Source organism: Lepus europaeus, chromosome 7 (assembly GCF_033115175.1).
Source record: "Lepus europaeus isolate LE1 chromosome 7, mLepTim1.pri, whole genome shotgun sequence".
Taxonomy (NCBI): Eukaryota; Metazoa; Chordata; class Mammalia; order Lagomorpha; family Leporidae; genus Lepus; species Lepus europaeus.
In genome coordinates, this window is record NC_084833.1 from 4,028,722 (window position 1) to 4,047,127 (window position 18,406).

At 63.1% G+C, this 18,406-nt stretch overlaps 1 protein-coding gene across 1 annotated transcript in view; it reads right to left on the minus strand.

Moving 5' to 3' along the window:
- The window catches only part of LRP5 (LDL receptor related protein 5), a 99,064-nt gene that overhangs the window by 56,389 nt on the left and 24,269 nt on the right, over positions 1 to 18,406 (minus strand). Inside the window, exons 2-5 of the mRNA XM_062195709.1 lie at positions 12,675 to 13,071; positions 5,634 to 5,831; positions 2,410 to 2,606; positions 2,069 to 2,200 (exon numbers count right to left, since the gene is read on the minus strand). Coding sequence (XP_062051693.1) covers positions 2,069 to 2,200; positions 2,410 to 2,606; positions 5,634 to 5,827 — 523 coding nt within the window. The 5' untranslated portion in view covers positions 5,828 to 5,831; positions 12,675 to 13,071. The remainder of the gene's footprint in view (positions 1 to 2,068; positions 2,201 to 2,409; positions 2,607 to 5,633; positions 5,832 to 12,674; positions 13,072 to 18,406) is intronic.

Below are 18,406 nucleotides of genomic sequence, written 5' to 3' on the forward strand. Positions count from 1 at the left end.
CTGCCAGTGCTTCCTGGGAGTCTCTTCTGCCCTCACCCTGTGGCCGTGGGCTTCACCCCCAGAACCCTGCCACTCACCACAGCCAAGAGAGCTCTTGGCCTCCTCTGCCTGCCCCTGAATTCCACCCCCACCGCCACCTGGGAAGACTGGGGCACCTGCGACCTGCCCGTCAGCCGGGCTCCCTTCCAGCCAGCTCTGACACCCCTGCTATTGGGGTGCCCCCCGCCAAGGCTGCTGCCCAGGACCTCGGTGATGGGACTTAGCCCCTCCTCCTGCCTGGCGTCACCAGCTCCCAGGTCCCGGCAGTTTTCACAGGCAACCCACTGTGTGTCATGGGCAGCAAAGTACAAATCCAGGGATGTTAAGTTGCCACCTACAATACAGCACCCACGTGGGAGTGCCAGTTCGAGTCCTGGCTGCTCCGCTTCTGATCCAACTCCCTACTACACTCCTGGGAAAGCACTGGAAGATGGCCCAAGTGCTTGGGTTCCTCCACCCATGTGAGAGACCAGAGGGCAGAGATGGACCTACACCTGCATCCAGCCAGGCCCTCTGTCTCCCAGGGCAGACATCACCAATTGATCCAACCCAGGATGCAGGCAGGCAGGCATCACCAATCGATGGTGCCAGCAGATTCCAGACCCAGGTTCCTGTAACTCCAGGACCCAGAACTCGAGCCAGTTCTCATCACCCACAACTCCAAGGCAGTGAGACACACAACCACACATGCACACACATATCCAACATGATGCTACACATTAACACACAAGAACATGCAGCCACATGTGAGAACACACAGCCATACACGCGAGTGCACGCCACATGCAGGAACACGCATCCACATGTGGGAACACGCGGGGCGTGAAGAGACCAGCTCTGGAGGCCCCGACTTCTCAAATACATGAGGTGGGCCAGGCTACACTGTGGGGGCCCCTGCAGGCCCCTCGTTTTATAACTAAGAATTCGGCAACACAGGGCAGGACACGGAACCCGGAGCCTGTGTGGCCGTACCGGCCGCCCTCGGGGAGTCGGTCCTCACCGACGGGCTGCTGCCTCAGGAGCCCCGGTACGAAGGTCCCCCAGAGCCCCGACTCCGGGACAGCGCTTCGCCCTGCCCAGGGGCCACCCCGCGTCCCCACCCGCGAAGCCCCTGCCGTGCCCTGAGTGGGGTCCCGGCCTCCACAGAACGGACACCGGCCCCGACATCTCCTACGGATCTGCTCGCTGCACGGCCCTGAGCTGGCCCAGAGGCCACAGCAGCTGCGCGGGGCCTGGAGCCTCCCCGGGCCCAGGCTGCGTCCCACGCCTGTGACTTCCGGGGCGGCAAGGACGGCGGGAGAAGGCGTCGGCGCGCAGGGAACTCAACGCCATGCAGCCGAAGGAAGCCCCGCTCAGGATGGTCAGGGGCCGAAGGAAGCCCCGCTCGGGACGGTCAGGGGCCGAAGGAAGCCCCGCTCGGGACGGTCAGGGGCCGAAGGAAGCCCCGCTCGGGACGGTCAGGGGCCGAAGGAAGCCCCGCTCGGGACGGTCAGGGGCCGAAGGAAGCCCCGCTCGGGACGGTCAGGGGCCGAAGGAAGCCCCGCTCGGGACGGTCAGGGGCCGAAGGAAGCCCCTGCTCGAGACGGTCAGGGGCCGAAGGAAGCCCCGCTCGGGACGGGTCAGGGGCTGATGTCCCCCTTGGAGGAACCAGGAAGACGTCGCGGGAGCGAGACGCGGGGACAAAGCCCGGGGATGGACTTCTACCGACATGGAAACCATCTGTGGGAAAGAGCCATGGGGACGCGGGGACGCCGAGGAGACAGCGCAGATAGCAGGACGAAGGTCGTGTCCGTGGTGCCCTCTATGCTGAAACAAAGTCCCCACGGGAACCCCCATGTCCCAGCAACGCTTGGAGAATCTGTATCTGAGAGGCGCTCAGCTAAGGACAGCGTGCGGCACACCTGGGCAGCACCGTGGCCGTCGTGGTGGTGCCCGGGACCCGTCGCGCGCCGGGCGGGCTGCGGGAGCCTCAGGGAACGCGGGGGACCCCTCGGCCGGCCGCCGCCGCGCCCCTCCCGCCAGGCCTCACCTGCCTTACACGTCCGCCCGTTGTCTTGTAGCTGCACCCCGGTTGGGCAGGCGCACGAGTAGAAGGGCTCCCTCGGGGACAGCAGGCACAGGTGGGAGCAGCCACCGTTGTCCTCCTCACACCGTGTGTGCACTGGGAAAACGAGAGAACGTTCCGGAACGGGGCCCACGACCCCTACCACGTTTCCAAAGGAGCCCGCACCCTGCCGCCTGCTCCCTCTTGACGGCCCCCAGCGTGTCCCTGAGCCACCCCCGCCCCACCCTGCCTCACCGCTGCCCCACGCGATCCCGCCCAGCCGGCCCGGCCCCCGCGTCCCTGCCTGGCGGCGGGTGGGCACTCACGGGAAGGCTGCCGCTCCTGGCTGAGCACCTGGATGTCCATGGGCGAGTAGAGGGCGCTCAGGATCTCCTTCCTCTTCTCCCCCGTCCTCTTGTTGCAGGCGTGGATGGAGCGGGTCTGCCAATCCGTCCAGTACAGGGTGTCCCCGGAGAGCGTCAGGGCAAAGGGGTGCGTCAGGCTGCCCTCCACCACCTTCTGCCTGCGGGGCCAGGGGAGAGAAGACAGCGCGCTCGGGGAGCTGCCCGCCCAGCTCGGACCTGCGTGTGTGCCCGGCTCAGCTGGGACAGCCCGAGCTAGGACCCTGCAGGATGGCAGCCCGGGCCTGGGGGGCGCCTCCCACGCCGGTTTCCCAGCCTCTGTGATGGCGACACAACGGGCACCCCCCCACACACAGGAAAACGGAGGAAGCCAGACTGCTAACAAACGGGCACCCCCGTCCCCGGCACCGGGACGCTCAGTGCCGACCTGGCCACACGCACCTGCCCCTGGGCACCGTGGCCCTGGCTTCAAAGTCACACGTGGCCTCAGCACAAAAAACTGTTTCTCAGCTGTGTGCTTCACGGGGTCACGGGGTCACGGGCACGGGCAGTAGGGTGGGAGTGAGTGTCTGCTTGGTGACCCCGTGAGAGGTGCTGGGAGAATGGGGAGGGGATGGGGTGCGCGGTCCCAGGTCCCGTCCTCCCCACGGCCCCGCAGGCGGGGACACACGGTGCTGCTCAAACAGAGCCACGAGCCCCCTCTTCCCTGACCCACGTCTCTGGTTCGCTTTGCTGAGCTGAAATCCACGAAGCACAAAACCAACCACTGGAAAGTCAGCAAGTCCGTGGTCCGTGGGACACTCACGGTCTGACACAGTGACCACGGCCTCTCTCGGCCCATCGCCCATGGGACGACCCCAGCCCCAGCCCCAGACCCCAGACAAGCCTCTGCACTCTGAGCCTTCCACGTGAACAAGTTCTATAGAACACAGGCCACGGGGGCCACGTGGCCGGCCTCTTCCGCCCAGCACGGCGTGTTCGAGGTGACCCAGGCCGTGGGGGGGAGTCGGCACTTCCCTCCTTGTCACAACTGAACGACCCACCCACGACGGACACACCATGGCCCAGTTGTCCATTCCTCCTCTGAGGGACACTCGGCCTGGGGCCACCGCTCAGTCACCATGCACGCCACGGACGCTCACGCACAAAGCCCGTATTTGGACGCCTGTTTTCAATCCCTTGGGGCCTCCACCTGGGAGGGGAACCACTAAGCCGCGGTACAGCCAGTATCTCCATGTGGAGGAATCCCAACGCCCCAGGACGCGGCCTCTCTCACTCAGAGAAGCCAGAGGCACTGCTTCCCGGGTGCTCACGCCCACCTCAGCCTCGGGGCAGCACGGGTGCCACGGGGAGTACAGGACCCGCCACGGTCGCACTCACCGAGCCTCACCCTCCCTCACAGGGCAGCCCCCTCCTGCCAGGCTCCGAGCCGGCATCAGCCACGCCCACTCTGCCTCTCGTCGGACCCAGGACACAGAGCGCCCGACCTTCACACGCGCCTGCAGCGTGGGACGCCCAACAGCCTCCAGGAGGTACAGCCACTGCCCCCAGTGCCCGTGCAGCCGGGGCCTGGCCACCATCGCTGTCACATGGGGCTCACAGGTGTGCGGCACCAGAGCTCCCCCGGATCGAGTCACGAGCCCTGAGCCGTGCGGCCAGCTGCACAGCCACACCTGGAGGCGGGGCGGGCGGAGAGGGGCTGAGACGGCCCCTGGTTCTAACCTGGTTCTAATGCTGGTTCTGTCAAACTGCGCGCTCTGGGCAAGTCCAAGTTCAAGTGCCTCTGGGCGCACCGTGTAACGGGGATCCCAGCAGATGCTTAACCGGGTTGCTGTGAGAGGAGCTGGGGCCGTGCCAGGGTCAGCAGCCACGCTGCCATCACCCTCGTCGTTCAGCCCCAAACCCACCCCTCTTCACAGCCAAACCCACTCCGCCCCGGGGACCCACGGGCGCTGAGGGGGCACATTCCCAAACCTCAGACCAGTCCCACGATTTCAACCCCACCTGAGATACACCCACAGCTCAGCCAAAGAGGCCCAGGGGCACGGAGGCCACCACCCTGCAACAGAGCTGGCACTCACACCTTCTGGCCTCGGGACACACCACAGCGGCTGAGCGGCTCCCACCCCTGGAGAAGCTACTCCACGGTGACGAAGCCAAGGCACACACAGAGCTCAGGGAACACGTGGCGAAGCTGCCCACGCCCACACACGCCCAGCCACTGTGTCCTCCAGTGCAGGGTCACTGCAGCACAGGCCAGGCACCTGCCACGTCCCCACCTGGGCCAGGAGCTCCACCCTGGTCTGGATCCCTGGCAGGGAGCACCCAGGCAGGGGCACAGTGCTCTGCCCATGGATGTGGGGGGGAGTCGGGAGCCACTGAGCGATGCCGACGACAGGGAAAATCCTCCCTAGTCATTCACTCATTCATTCATTCATTCATTCACGCAAACAGCTTCCAGATTCCGGAGCACCTCCACGCAGGAGCCCCTGGAGTGTACCGAAATCCATGGCGGTCCTGGCTGCCCGGGGGGGGGGGGGGGGGGGCAGTGGGTGCGGTGCCGAGAGCGGCTCACGGCCCCCTCGGGCCACAGCCCTCACCCACAGCTCCGAGATTCTCCTGCAAATGTAGACAGTTTCACTTGCTCCTTGGACGGCAGAACCTGCACGTGGCCCCGGCGCTGCAGAGCAGGCTCTCCTGCCCCAGCTGGAGGGTCGTGCCCCGCATCACTGCTCACGTGGGTCAGGCGTCTAGCCCAGCAGCTAAGGCTTCGTGCCTGAGCGGGGGCCCCAGCTCTGCACCTGATCCCGGCTTCCTGCTGACGCACACCCCGGGAGGCAGCCGTGACTCAAGGGGCTGGGACCCGGCCACCCCCGTGGGAGGCCTGCATGGAGCGCCCGACTTCCAGCTTAGCTTTGCCCCGGCCTGGCTACTGCAGGCATCTGGGGGAGCGAACCAGTAGATGGGAAATCTCTCTCCCTCCTTCCCTCCTTGTCTCTTTGCCTTTCAAAGAGAGAAATAAAACTTTGAAGACAAGAAAGGATTCACGCGCTGGATGGCAGACGCCACTCCGACCTTGTGGCGGGACAGGCAATGCGGAGCACGTACCCCGCTACCGCTCCAGGTTCTGCAAAGCCCGGTAAGCCAGGTAAGCGGCGGCGTGGGCCTGCGGCGGGCCGGGCACTCACCGGAAGGAGCCGTCCAGGTTGGCGCGGTGGATGAAGCTGAGCTTGGCATCCGCCCAGTAGAGCTTCTGCTCCTCCAGGTCGATGGTCAGCCCGTTGGGCCAGTAGATGTCCGAGTCCACGATGACCTTCCGCGAGCTGCCGTCCATCCCCGCCCGCTCGATGCGCGGGGTCTCGCCCCAGTCTGTCCAGTACATGTACCTGGCGGGGAGGGCAGGGGCGGGACGTGGCAGGCTGGCACCATCTCTCCTGTCAGAGAGAGCCTGCTCAGGGCTTCAGGCATCACCCCCAGACCTGACGGTGTCGATCAGAATACACTGCTGCCACCACGGTGCTGGGGGCGCCTCCCCAGCCCGGCCCTGGGCTGTCGGCGGTGGCACAGGACACGGTGCTGTCAGCGGGGCAGAGCCACGTCACGTGTCTGGGACACGGCGCTGTCAGCGGGGCAGAGCCACGTCACGTGTCCGGGACACTTCAGACTTTGCTGCAGGGGCCAGCGCTGGGGCGCAGCTGGTAAAGCCACCGCCTGTGATGCCAGCACCCCAGATGGGCACTGGTTCAAGTCCCAGCTGCTCCACTTCCCATCCAACTCCCTGCTAAGCCTGGGAAAGCAGCGGGAAGATGGCCCAGTGCCTGTGCCCCTGCACCCACGTGGGAGACCTGGATGAAGCTCCTGGCTTCCCCTGACCCAGTGCTGCCCATTGCAGCCATCTGGGGAGTCAGCCAGTGGATGGAAGACCTCTCTCTCTCTCTCCCCCCCCTCCCTTCCTCTCTCTCTATCCTTCTCTCCCTCCCTCCCTCCCTCTCTCTCCCTCTGTGTGTGTGTGTGTGTGTAATTTTTTCAAAAAAAAAATCTTAAAAAGAAAGAAAATGCTGTTTAAAAAAAAGCTCAAAAGGACAACTTGAAACCTGCAAGGAGGGCAGATGGGCCGGCTGGACCACGGCAGGAGTCACAGACGAGAGCCCACGAGAGGTGACCACGGGCTGGGAAAGGCAAACAATAGAGACACACAAGGGCCATGGGCGCCAGGGCTGGGAGGAGAGAAGGTGGAACAGGGCGGGGGCGGGGCAGCAGGCAGGGAACGTGGACTCTGCACAATGTCCCTAAAACGATAATGGCTGCCAAGTATGGACAGGCACGTGGTGGGGGGAGGGGCACGGAGGAGCTGCCGTCCCAGGGCCCCCAGGAGCACAGGGTCGCACATCCAGCAGGAGCGCCCATTCCTCAGAGGAATTCCCCAGTACAGCCAAGGAGTGAGCCAGGTGGCGAGCGTCTGGGAGGACAGGTCCCTGCCCGCCACGGGCGTCCAGGTCCGAGGTGACCGCAGGCCATGTGCCCAGAGGCCGGGAGCTGCCCCAGCCCGAGGGCCCGTCTTGTCCTGTCTGCTGAGAAGGGGCTGCACCTCGACTGCCTTCGGGGCCTCCCTACTGCTGGTCCACGCGAGATGGCTGGACTCCCTCCGCCCCTCCCTGCGACCCTGACCCGAGACAGGCAGCTGGGCCAGGCTGGGTCCATGGGGTCAGCCCTGGAACCCCAACCAGGAAGGCCTCACAGGCATCCCAGGGGCATCGTTTCCGGGCCGGAGGTGTTGAGACAAGCTCAAGGAGTGAGGGTCCAGGGGCCAACCACGCCCAGCCGTCTTCCCCAAGCCCCCGATGAAGGCCGCTGACCCCATCAGACAGATGAGAAGACCAGGCTGACCTGTCCTGGGCACCCGTGCCACAGCGTGGCTGTCTGGTCAAGCCCAGGCCTGGGAGGCTGTGACGCAGGCCTCGGCCGGCAGGACCAGCACAAGGGCACTTTCCGGGTAGCCTGAGGTTCGAAGGTGCAGGTGGTGTGGAGACAGCCCGAGCCCCCTCCCCACTGAGAAGGCATGGGGAGAAGGGGCTCAGCCTGCTGCATGCAGCCCGCCCCCAAATGCTGCCCGGTGGCCCAGGGACAGGCCGGAGGCGTGCAGGAGCATAACTCGCATTCCTGCCCGGGTTTCGTAACAGAGGCCCGCTGGTTTCCTTAAATGGGGAGTCTGTGAGCCAGGCCCTTCAGCGGCGGCCGCTGGCGGAGGCCGGCTCCTGCAGACTCCAACGCCAGTCCAGCCCTGGCCAAATTCCACGGAGGAAAAAGGGCTTCGGGAGTGCAGAGTACCGTTTGTGTGTCAGAGACGGGGCGGGCTCCCACCTGGCTGCACTTAGAGACCCAGGAGCCCAGGAGCGAGCGTCCCAAGCCTGCTGTCCTCGCCCCACCTGCCCCAGTACTCAGACCCCTCTGGCTGTGGGACGTGGAGACTGAACTCATGGGGGAACCACTCCAGAGGTCAGCAGTGAGCCAGGCACGGAGCCGGCCCAGGCTTCCTCAGGCTGGTGCAGCCTCCCTCCTGGGCCTGGCGCTCGACAGGGACCCGGGGCCGGCACCCCTGGCCGTCTGAAGTGTCAGGGACCACACCCCATGGCATCTGGGGCAGGGCAGGTGTGCGCAGAGGCCGCCTCAACAGTCCCGCCCAGGGCAGCACCAACAAAGTCCACTTTGCCCCAGGCGTGGCCGCAGGTGTGATGGGAGAGGCCGCAGAGGCCAGAGAGCACAAAGGAACCATTTACACACTGAGTGAGCAAAGCCGGAGCCATTGGCTCCCAGAGACAGGGGAGCCTGCTCCCAACTGAGGGCCTCGCACCTGCCAACCCAGCACCAGGCACCTCCTCACTGAGCGCCAAGTACCCCCACCTATGCCAGCCTCCTCCCAACCCACATGGCAGAAGGCCACAAAGACATCTTAAGGGGCCGGCACCATGGCACAGCGGGTTAAACTGCTGTCTGACACTGGCATCCCATACGGGTGCCGGTTCAAGCCCCGGCTGCTCTACGTCCCATCCAGCTCCCTGCCTATGCACCAGGGAAAAGCCACAGAGGATGGCCCAGTGCTCGGCTCCCTGTCACCCACGTGGGAGATACAGAAGAAGCTCCTGGCTCTTGGTCCCGGCTTCAGCCTGACCCAGCGCCGGCCATGACAGCCATCTGGGGAGTGAGCCAGTGGATGGAAGACCCTCCCCCCCAATAAATCTTTTTTGTAAAAAAAAAAAAAAAAAGTATTTTACAAGGCAGCCACGCACAGACTATTTGGGTTGGGGGAAGGTGTGTATAGTGTCATAGCAGCAACATTTCTGAGCCCGTGGCTGTTCTCCGTGGTCTGGCCACGACACGTGACGTGGCCACGCCCCTGCACAGGCAGCACCGCACCCTCCCTGCCCCCGTGCAGAGCTCCAGCAAATCCAGCCGCTGCTGCCTCTGGAGCAGACCCCGAACCTGGCTGCCGCCCGCCCCCACCCGCCCCCACGGTGCATCATGGCCATGTCAGGGATGAGTGCCGAGGGCTCCCTGTCCCCGGCCCTGACTCCGCCACCCAGGGGCGCTCCACAAGCACGAGCCACACCAGGCAGCACAACCTGACCTGCCCCCACCCACATCTCAAGACCCCTGCTCCCCTCCCTCTGCCACAGCCTCGCCAACAGGCCCAGCTCCCACCTGCCCCAGGGTCTTTGCACTGGCCACTCCGTCTGCCTAGAACATTCTTCCCCCAGACCGTGGCACGGCTTTCGCCCTCACGTGCTCGGGCTCCACCCGAGGCCTTCCCAGGCTGCTGGGAAAGGGTGGGAAGGCCCTCACCATGGCAGCCCTGCCCTCGGGCCCACCTTATTCCCTCCACGGCTCACCTCCCTCTTGGGCCCCACCATCTTCCCCTCCGTGACACCGGCAGGGCCAAAGGCACAGGTTCAGCTGCACCTGTGCCGTGGGGACAGGACCCACATCCAAGTGTCCAGGGACCTTGCTCAACACCCAGATGGAAGGGCAAGCAGTGGCCCGAGTCGGGGAGGGCAGACCAACAGCCACGGTGTGGCAACAGTGTCCACTGTCCACCACACCGTGCACTGACCCTGGGCCAGGCGCTCCATGCAGCTGCCCCAGGGAGATGGTCACGCCAGCATCAGAGGGGGAAGGTATCCCAGGAGTCCTGGGCTGCGCTTCGGCGAGTGGAGAGCTCTGATGCTGCTCACCAGGCAGCACGGTCTCACTGGCCAAGCTGGTGTCTGGGCAGCAATGCCCCTGGCAGGGAGGGGCCGACAGGGCCTGGAGCCGCCCTGGACAGCACCCGGGGAAGCTGGCAGAGGTGGGGAGCACCAGGCTGTTCTGGGCTGGAGTGCGGAGTCTAGACTCTCAGGTCATAAAGGCTACACCATCCCACCCCAGCACACATGCGCACACACACACACACATGCACGCATACATACATGCGTGTGTGCACACACACAACACGCAGCAAACGCAGTGTGTACACATTCCCATGTAGACACACTCAACACATGCACACTCACACACACTTGCTTACACATGCCCCATAGATTTTCACACTCATGCACCCAGGGCCACTCTCCCACCCCCACATTCACTCGGACACACACACACAGTCACACTCACACACGTTCTCTCTCCCCTCTACACTCAAGTCGCTCCTACACTCTTGCACACCCACATTTGGTCCTGAGACACACACTCCTCCCCTACATTCACACACACACACACAAACACACTTGCACTCTCACAGTGACAATCGTACTCCCATTCACCCTCCCACACTCACACTCATACTCACTCTCACTGTCACACACTCACTCTCATGTACACTCTCGTATTCCCAGTCACTCAGACGTACTCCCACACACACACTTGCACTCCCACATACACACACACCTGCATTCCACATTCAGTGACCCTCACACACTCCCACACACTCACTCCCACACACACACTTGCACTCCCACATTCAGTGACTCTGACTCCCACTCCCAGTCACTCACAACCACACACACTCCCACACATACACTCACTCCCCACACACACACTCAGACACACACATTCACATACATGCACACACACATACATACATACACACTCCCACACATACATACACACACATACACACACTCCCACTCCCACAGACACACATACACATACTCACACACTCACATAAACACACACACTCTCACACTTCATTTGACTTTTACAGAAACTGCCTGAGCCGCAGAAGGCCCTGGCTCCCTGCATGCGTGTCAGCAGTCCCGGGGTGTCCGAGGCACCGCAGGCAGGAGCAGAGGCTAACCCCACAACCCAGGCGCGCCCTATCCTGGCCCTGCCTCCCATCACCCCGGGCCGGCCCACACCGAGCCCTGCACAGCCTGGCCTCTGCTCAGGCCACTGATGCCGCAGTCGGTGTCATCCTCAGGCCAGGGAAAACAGCCAGGGGGCGGCACCAGGCTGGAGCCCGGGGTCTTCGGCCAGGGGAGGGCTCCCAGACCCGACCTCGGTGAGAAGGAGGGACCTGAGCAGCGTGGCGCGCCAGGACCAGCACACGCCCCATCCTTGGAATCTCCAACCTGGAGGCTCCACGGCGCGCTCCGGGAGCGCCCAGGTCAGCCTGGCCCGTCTCGGCGACATGCGATGAACCGCCAGGAGACTCGCCTAAAGCAAAAACCCAGAGCGTCACAGGACGGGGTTCAGGGCCGGCCGGGGATGCTGGTATCCCGTATCAAAGTGCAGGTTCACATCCTGGCTGCTCCACTGCTGACCCAGCTCCCTGCCAATGCGCGGGGAGGCAGCAGGTGACAGCCCACGTGCTTGGGTCCCTGCTGCTCATGCAGGAAGCCTGGATGGAGCTCAAGGCTTTGGCCTGGCGCAGCTCAGCTGTTGTGGGCATTTGGGAAGTGAGCCAGTGGATAGAAGATCCTTCCCTCTCTCTGTCTTTCTCTGTTACTATGGCTTTCAAATAATAAGTGAATTTTTCAAGAAAGACTTCTGGGGGCTGGCGCTGTGGCACAGTGGATAAAGCTGCCACCTGCAGCAGCAGCATCCCATCATGGGCACCGGTTCCAGTCCCGGCTGCTCTACTTCCAACCCAGCTCTCTGCTGTGGCCTGGGAAAGCAGTAGAAGATGGCCCAAGTCCCTGGGCCCCTGCACCTGCATGGGAGACCTGGAAGAAGCTCCTGACTCCTGGCTTCAGATCAGCCCAGCTTCAGCAATTGTGGCCAATTAGGGAGTGAACCAGCAGATGGAAGACCTCTCTCCCTTCTCCCTTCTCTCTGCCTCTCCTTCACTCTCTGTGTAACTCTTGACTTTCAAATTAAAAAAAGAAATCTTTTAAAAAAAAACAAAAAGACAGACTTTTTTTTTTTTTGGACAGGCAGAGTGGACAGTGAGAGAGAGAGAAACAGAGAGAAAGGTCTTCCTTTTCCATTCGTTCACCCCCCAATGGCCACTGCAGCCGGCGCATCTCGCTTATCTGGAGCCAGGAGCCAGGTGCTTCTCCTGGTCTCCCATGCGCGTGCAGGGCCCAAGGACCTGGGCCATCCTCCACTATACTCCCAGGCCACAGAAGAGAGCTGGCCTGGAAGAGGAGCAACCAGGACAGAACCAGAGCCCCAACCGAGACTAGAACCCGGGGTGCCAGCGCCGCAGGCAGAGGATTAGCCTGTTGAGCCGTGGCACTGGCCAAAAAGACAGATTTCTGACGGCCGTCTCACGGCTGAACCAGCACAGGACTGACAGACAGGGCAGGGCGAGGCGGGCTCAGTGCAGCCCAGGCAATGACGGGTGTGCTATGCTCAAGATCACCTCTGGGTTGAGAGGCAATCAAATTGCTCAGAAAAGTCTAGAACAAGCGTGGCCTGGCTGGCCACTGACTGTGGGCCACCTCCTTGCAGTCCCACTGCCACTCACACACTCCCAGCTGGAACAAGGGCCAAGGGAGCCAGACTAAGGAGCAGAAAGGGACAAAAGGTGACCCCCAGAAGAGACCAGAGAAACCCCCACGCCGTCCCCAGCAACTTCTGCTTCTGAACAGAGGGCTCTAGACAGGTGTGCAAGGTGCAAAGTCCACCTCTGATAGCGTCCATACCTTCCAAAGCCACCTGGCCGAGACGCCCAGCCCGGGCAAACTCCAGAGGGGACCTGCGCCCGCTCCCCCACCTCCCAGGGTAACGCGCAGAAGCCATGGGGTTACCCGTGAGCTGGGTCCAGGGCGATGGCCCTCGGCTGGTCCAGGTCCTGCCAGAAAAGCACCCTCCGGGATGAGCCGTTGAGGTTGGCCACCTCGATGCGGTTGGTCTCCGAGTCGGTCCAGTAGAGCTTCTTGCCCACCCAGTCACAGGCCAGGCCGTCGGGCGCCACCAGGCCCGAGATGACCACGTTCTGCACAGCAGCGCCCGACTGGTTCAGGTAGGTCTGCTTGATGGCCTCCTCGCTCACGTCCGTCCAGTACACGGCGCCCCTGGAGAACTGGAAGTCCACGGCCGCCGCGTCCTCCAGCCCGCTGACCACCACGGTGGACTCCAGCTTGACCCCTCCCGCATCCACCAGGCGCACGTCCCGGCGGTTGGCAAACAGCAGGAGCGGCGAGGCTGCGGGCGGAAGGAAGCACATCGTGAGGCCGGGGGCTGGCGTGGTACACGTTTGTGTGTGCACACACACAGATACACACACAGGCACACACACATAAGCACACCGTGAGGCCGGGGGCCCGGCATGGTACACGTATGTGTGCACACCCACCCAGAGACACACACACACGGCAGGGGCCTGGCGTGGTACACATGGGTGTGCACAGAAACACAGATATAGACAGAGAGACACACACACGGGACACCAGGCAGCTTGGCTCACCCATGTCTGAGACCCCAGCCCCTTCCCTCCGTCCCCAAGGTGCTCAGCGGCTCCTCCAGATACAGGGGCACAGTTGCTGTCATTACAGCCATGCGGCCTTGGGTCAGTCGACCCACGCGGTCTCGGATCAAGGCCGACCCATGTGGTCCCGAGTTAGGGTCGACCCACGTGGTCTCGGGCCAGGGCCGACCCACGCGGTCCCGAGTTAGGGTCGACCCACGTGGTCTCAGGTCAGGGCCGACCCACGCGGTCCCGAGTTAGGGTCGACCCACGTGGTCTCGGGTCAGGGTCCACGGGCAGCCTTCCTCAAGTGACTGCTGAGCTCGACTCCCACACATGGGAGACCCTCCCTGCCACGGCCCCACCTCGTACACGCATTTCACAGACGAGGCCACACGGTGTACCACAGGCCATGAGGGCTTCACCCACTCTGCTCGCCTCTGTGACTCGACAGGAGGACCCAGGCCTGGTCATGAGGCCACTTTGGCTGAGTGGCCCAAGCCCCTGTCAAGGCCTGGCCAGAGCAGGGCCACACAGAGCCTCCTGTTTCCCACACGGGCCTCCGCTCCCTCCCACCTCTGCGGCCTGGGGCTCCCCTGCCCCGACCCCAGATGCCCCTGCGGTGGCCAGCGGACATCCACCTTCATGTGCCACCAGCGCCACGTGGAACGGGGTTGAGCTCCCTGCCCAGCCTCCCTGCTCTGCACTCCTCCCCGACCCACCCCCACCCGCACCAGCCGGGCCTGCTGACGGCCTGGGAGAGCAGTGGAAGATGGCCCAAGCGCTTGGGCCCTGCATCCACAAGGAGACCCTGATGAGGCGCCAGATTCCCTGCTTCAGCCTGGCCCAGCCCCGGCCACTGTGGCCATTTGTGGAGTGTGAAGCAGTGGATGGAAGACCTCTGTCTCTCTCTCTGCCTTTCAAATAAATCTTTTTAAAAGGGGGGGGGGGGGGCGGCAACAAAGAGAATGTATTAATCCCATTGAACTATGCACTTAAAAATTAAGATGATGAAGTGTTGTAAAGATTTCTTTTTTTGACAGGTAGAGTTAAACAGTGAGAGAGACAGAGAGAAAGGTCTTCCTTCCGTTGGTTCACCCCCAAAATGGCCGCTATGGCATGCACTGCACCCATCTGAAGCCAGGAGCCAGGTGCTTCTCCTGGTCTCCCATGCGGGTGCAGGGCCCAAGCACTTGGGCCATCCTCCACTGCCCTCCTGGGCCACAGCAGAGAGCTGGACTGGAAGAGGAGCAACTGGGACAGAATCCAGCGCCCCCAACCAGGACTAGAACCCGGTGTGCCGGCGCCGCAGGTGGAGGATTAGCCTAATAAGCCACGGCGCCAGCCATTTATTTATTTGAAAGGCAGAGTCAGAGAGAGGCAGAGGCAGGGAGAGAAAGGGGTCTTCCATCCACTGGTTCACTCCCCAGATGGCCGCAACGGTTGCAGTTGTGTTGATTCGAAGCCAGGAGCTTCCTCTGGGTCTCCCATGTGAATGCAGGAGCCCAAGCACTTAGGCCATCTTCTACTGCTTTCCCAGGCCACAGCAGAGAGCTGGATCGGAAGAGGAGCAGCCGGGACTTGAACCGGTGCCCATCTGGGATGCCGGCACTGCAGGCAGCAGCCTTACCTGCTATGCCACGGCACCAGCCTGAAGATGAATTTTAGGCTAGCACCTGTGGCACAGATTAAGCCTCTGCCTGCGGTGCCAGCATCCCATATGGGCGCCGGTTTAAGTCCCAGCTGCTCCACTTCCGATCCAGCTCTCTGCTGTGGCCTGGGAAAGCAGTGGAAGATGGCCCAATTCTTGGGTCCCTGCACACACATGGGAGACCTGGAAGAGTCTCCCTTCTCCTGGCCTCAGATGGGCCCAGCTCTGGCCATTGCAGCCATTTGGGGAGTGAACCAGTGAATGGAATCTCTCTCTCTCTCTCTCTCTCTCTAACTCAGCCTTTCAAAAAAATTTTTTTAAAAGATGGTGAATTTCATGCTATATGTATATCACAATAAAAAAATCTTTTTAGAAGAAAATAAAACAGGACGTTGCAACTGCAGCTGGGCTGGGCACTCTGACCTCTCACAAGCAGGCGGCCCCAGCAAAGACACCTGTACCCAGCATCACCCCTGCCTGCCCCAGTCAGGGACCATCAGCCAGTAAGAAAACTCGCAGTCAGAGGAGGGCGGCAGCTCTTTGTGGCCTACAGCTGCTGGGGCGGCAGGTGACGAGGGCGAGGCTGAGAGAGGAACCTGTAGGGTCTGGAGACACCAGAGCCCTGGGTGTTCTAGAACATTCCATCGTGCACTGGTGTGTTCTAGAACATTCCATCGTGCACTGGTGTGTTCTAGTCTGCAGTCGTGTCACTCCTCTGCATGTTGGAGCTTCCGTAGAGTTTGAAGGTCAACAGCTGAGCGCCCCACTTTTCCTTGGTCAAACCCAACCAATCCCGCCCCATCTCAGAAGAACCTGTCCTAGGGGGGACAGGAGGAGGGGGAGCGTCGCCCAGGACAGCGAGAAGAGTCCTGAGCACTGCCGGCAGGAGGGGCCGGCCGGGAGCACGTGACCACCCAGGGCCCAGAGGAGCAATGCCCTGTGCTGTGGGTGAGGCTGTGGGGGCTCCCTGAAGTCCACACTGTGGCTCTTATCCTGTGGGGCAGAGCCCCCCCAGAAGCCAAACCTCTCTCCAGACATACACCCACACATATATATATACACACAGACACTTGTCACCAGGCGCACAAAGCCCTCTCCCAGGACAGGAACCCCTTGCTAAAGCGAGCAGGGAGGCCCCTGGGTTCCCACAGGTCGGGGGCCTGCTGGGGTGAGGACTTTGTCAGGCCCAAGTGACTGAGCCTAGGGGATGCTGTGGAGGGGAGGTCTCACCACTGTGCTGTCCAGGCAGCAAGCACTGTGCAAGTGGGTGCCTCCTTGTGTAGACAGATGTCCCCTGCAGTAGGTGAGAGTCCCCTGCTGTAGGTGGGAGCCCCCTGCTGTAGGTGGGTGTCCCCTGGTGTAGGTGGGAGCCCCCTGCTGTAGGTGGGTGTCCCCTGCTGTAGGTGGGTGACCCCTGCTGTAGGTGGGAGCCCCCTCCCTGGTGTAGGTGGGAGCCCCCTCCTGGTGTAGGTGGGAGCCCCTGGTGTAGGTGGGAGCCCCCTCCCTGGTGTAGGTGGGAGCCCCCTCCCTGGTGTAGGTGAGAGCCCCCTCCTGGTGTAGGTGGGAGCCCCCTCCCTGGTGTAGATGGGAGCCCCCTCCCTGGTGTAGGTGAGAGCCCCCTCCCTGGTGTAGGTGGAAGCCCCTGGTGTAGGTGGGAGCCCCCTCCCTGGTGTAGGTGGAAGCCCCCTCCCTGGTGTAGGTGGGAGCCCCTGGTGTAGGTGGGAGCCCCCTCCCTGGTGTAGGTGGGAGCCCCCTCCCTGGTGTAGGTGGGAGCCCCTGGTGTAGGTGGGAGCCCCCTCCCTGGTGTAGGTGGGAGCCCCCTGGTGTAGGTGGAAGCCCCCTCCCTGGTGTAGGTGGGAGCCCCTGGTGTAGGTGGGAGCCCCTGGTGTAGGTGGGAGCCCCCTCCCTGGTGTAGGTGGGAGCCCCTGGTGTAGGTGGGTGCCCCCTCCCTGGTGCAGGTGGATGCCCACCCCTGGCAGCGAGCTGCCCAGGGTGCCAGTGGACGGCCAGCCCGCCGGGAAAGCCCTCCTGGGAGAGGTCCTGGGCCCAGCAGAGGCAGCTCCAGGAAGCTACCCCAGGCACCAGAGCCCCTGGCCGGCTCTGCTCCCTTCCCAGACTGGAAAGACCGCATTCCCCACAGAACCCACTCAGCTCAGCTCAGCACAAGCCCAGGCTTCAAAGGCACCAGATTTTTTTTTTTTTTTTTTAATTTCCTGTGCTTTTCCCAACCTTCAACCAGGGGAGAGCAGCGGGGGGGGGGGGGGGGGGGGGCAGGCCCCGGCAGGCTCTCTCTGGGAGCCCCTCCTGCCTCTCCAGCCTTGAGCTACACCTGACACCTGAGTTTTCAGAGAAGCGCACAGCACTCTCCGGACCCGAGGAACCAGCTTCTCACGGGAAGACCCTGGCAGCGGCCCCAGGCCCACGGCAAGTAGGGGCCTCTGCGCTGGGGGCTCGCTGCCCTCACCCAGCTGGCACCGGAGGCCTGGGGAACCCTGGCTGGTGTGGGCGCTGGGGCCATGCACACCCCCTCCCCAAAGGCGGGAGCCAGAGGCGGGCAGAGAGAGGAGGAGGAAGAGCCCGAGGGTGGGGCAGGACCCCTGGGTGTTCCTGCGGGGAAGACAACCCGACAAATGAGGAAATGCCAGCGAGGAGCAAATGGCAGAGCAGGCCTACAGTGGGGCACCAGGGAACTACAGGGCGGGCCGTGCTGAGGGCGGGGCACAGGGGACTAAAGGGAGACCGTGCTGAGGGCGGGGCACCAGGGGACCACCCCCACCCAGCCCCCCCAAGACTCAGCGAGTCCTGGCTGAGTCCTGGCTGCCTACCCCGCAGTTCTCAAGCGGGGAGCCCTGCCCTGCCCCGGGGTCACCACCCAGCATGCTCTGGGCTCAGGCAGTGAGGAGGCGGCCTTGGAGGGCTGCCAGGACGAGTCAGGCGGCCGCGCAGCTGTCACCAGGGCAGACAGACAAGCGGACACAGGGACAAAGCTTTGGGACAGCGCGGCAGATGTCGCAGTAAGGACGGGGACCGCGCTGCAAACACTGTTCCTGGACGGCCCTGGCTGGAAGTCACCCCAGGACACCCGGAGGCAGGGACAGGCCCCGGCACCACATCCACCCGCAGGGGAAGGGCAACAAGGAACAAGCAAGAGCGGAAAAGCCATCTCCTTAGAAAAATAAAACAGCAACGCTAGGGGCTGCTGGAGAGGTCAGGGAGGAACCAAGACCACAGCCACAAGAGACGCGCAGACCCTGGGGCAGGAAACCCAGGGGGCCAGACGGACGGCAGGGACAGACTGACGGCGGAGACACAGACAGGCGGCAGGGACACAGACAGCAGGGACAGACTGACGGCAAGGACAGACTGATGGCAGGGACACAGCTGGCAGGGACAGACTGACGGCAGGGACACAGATGGCGGGG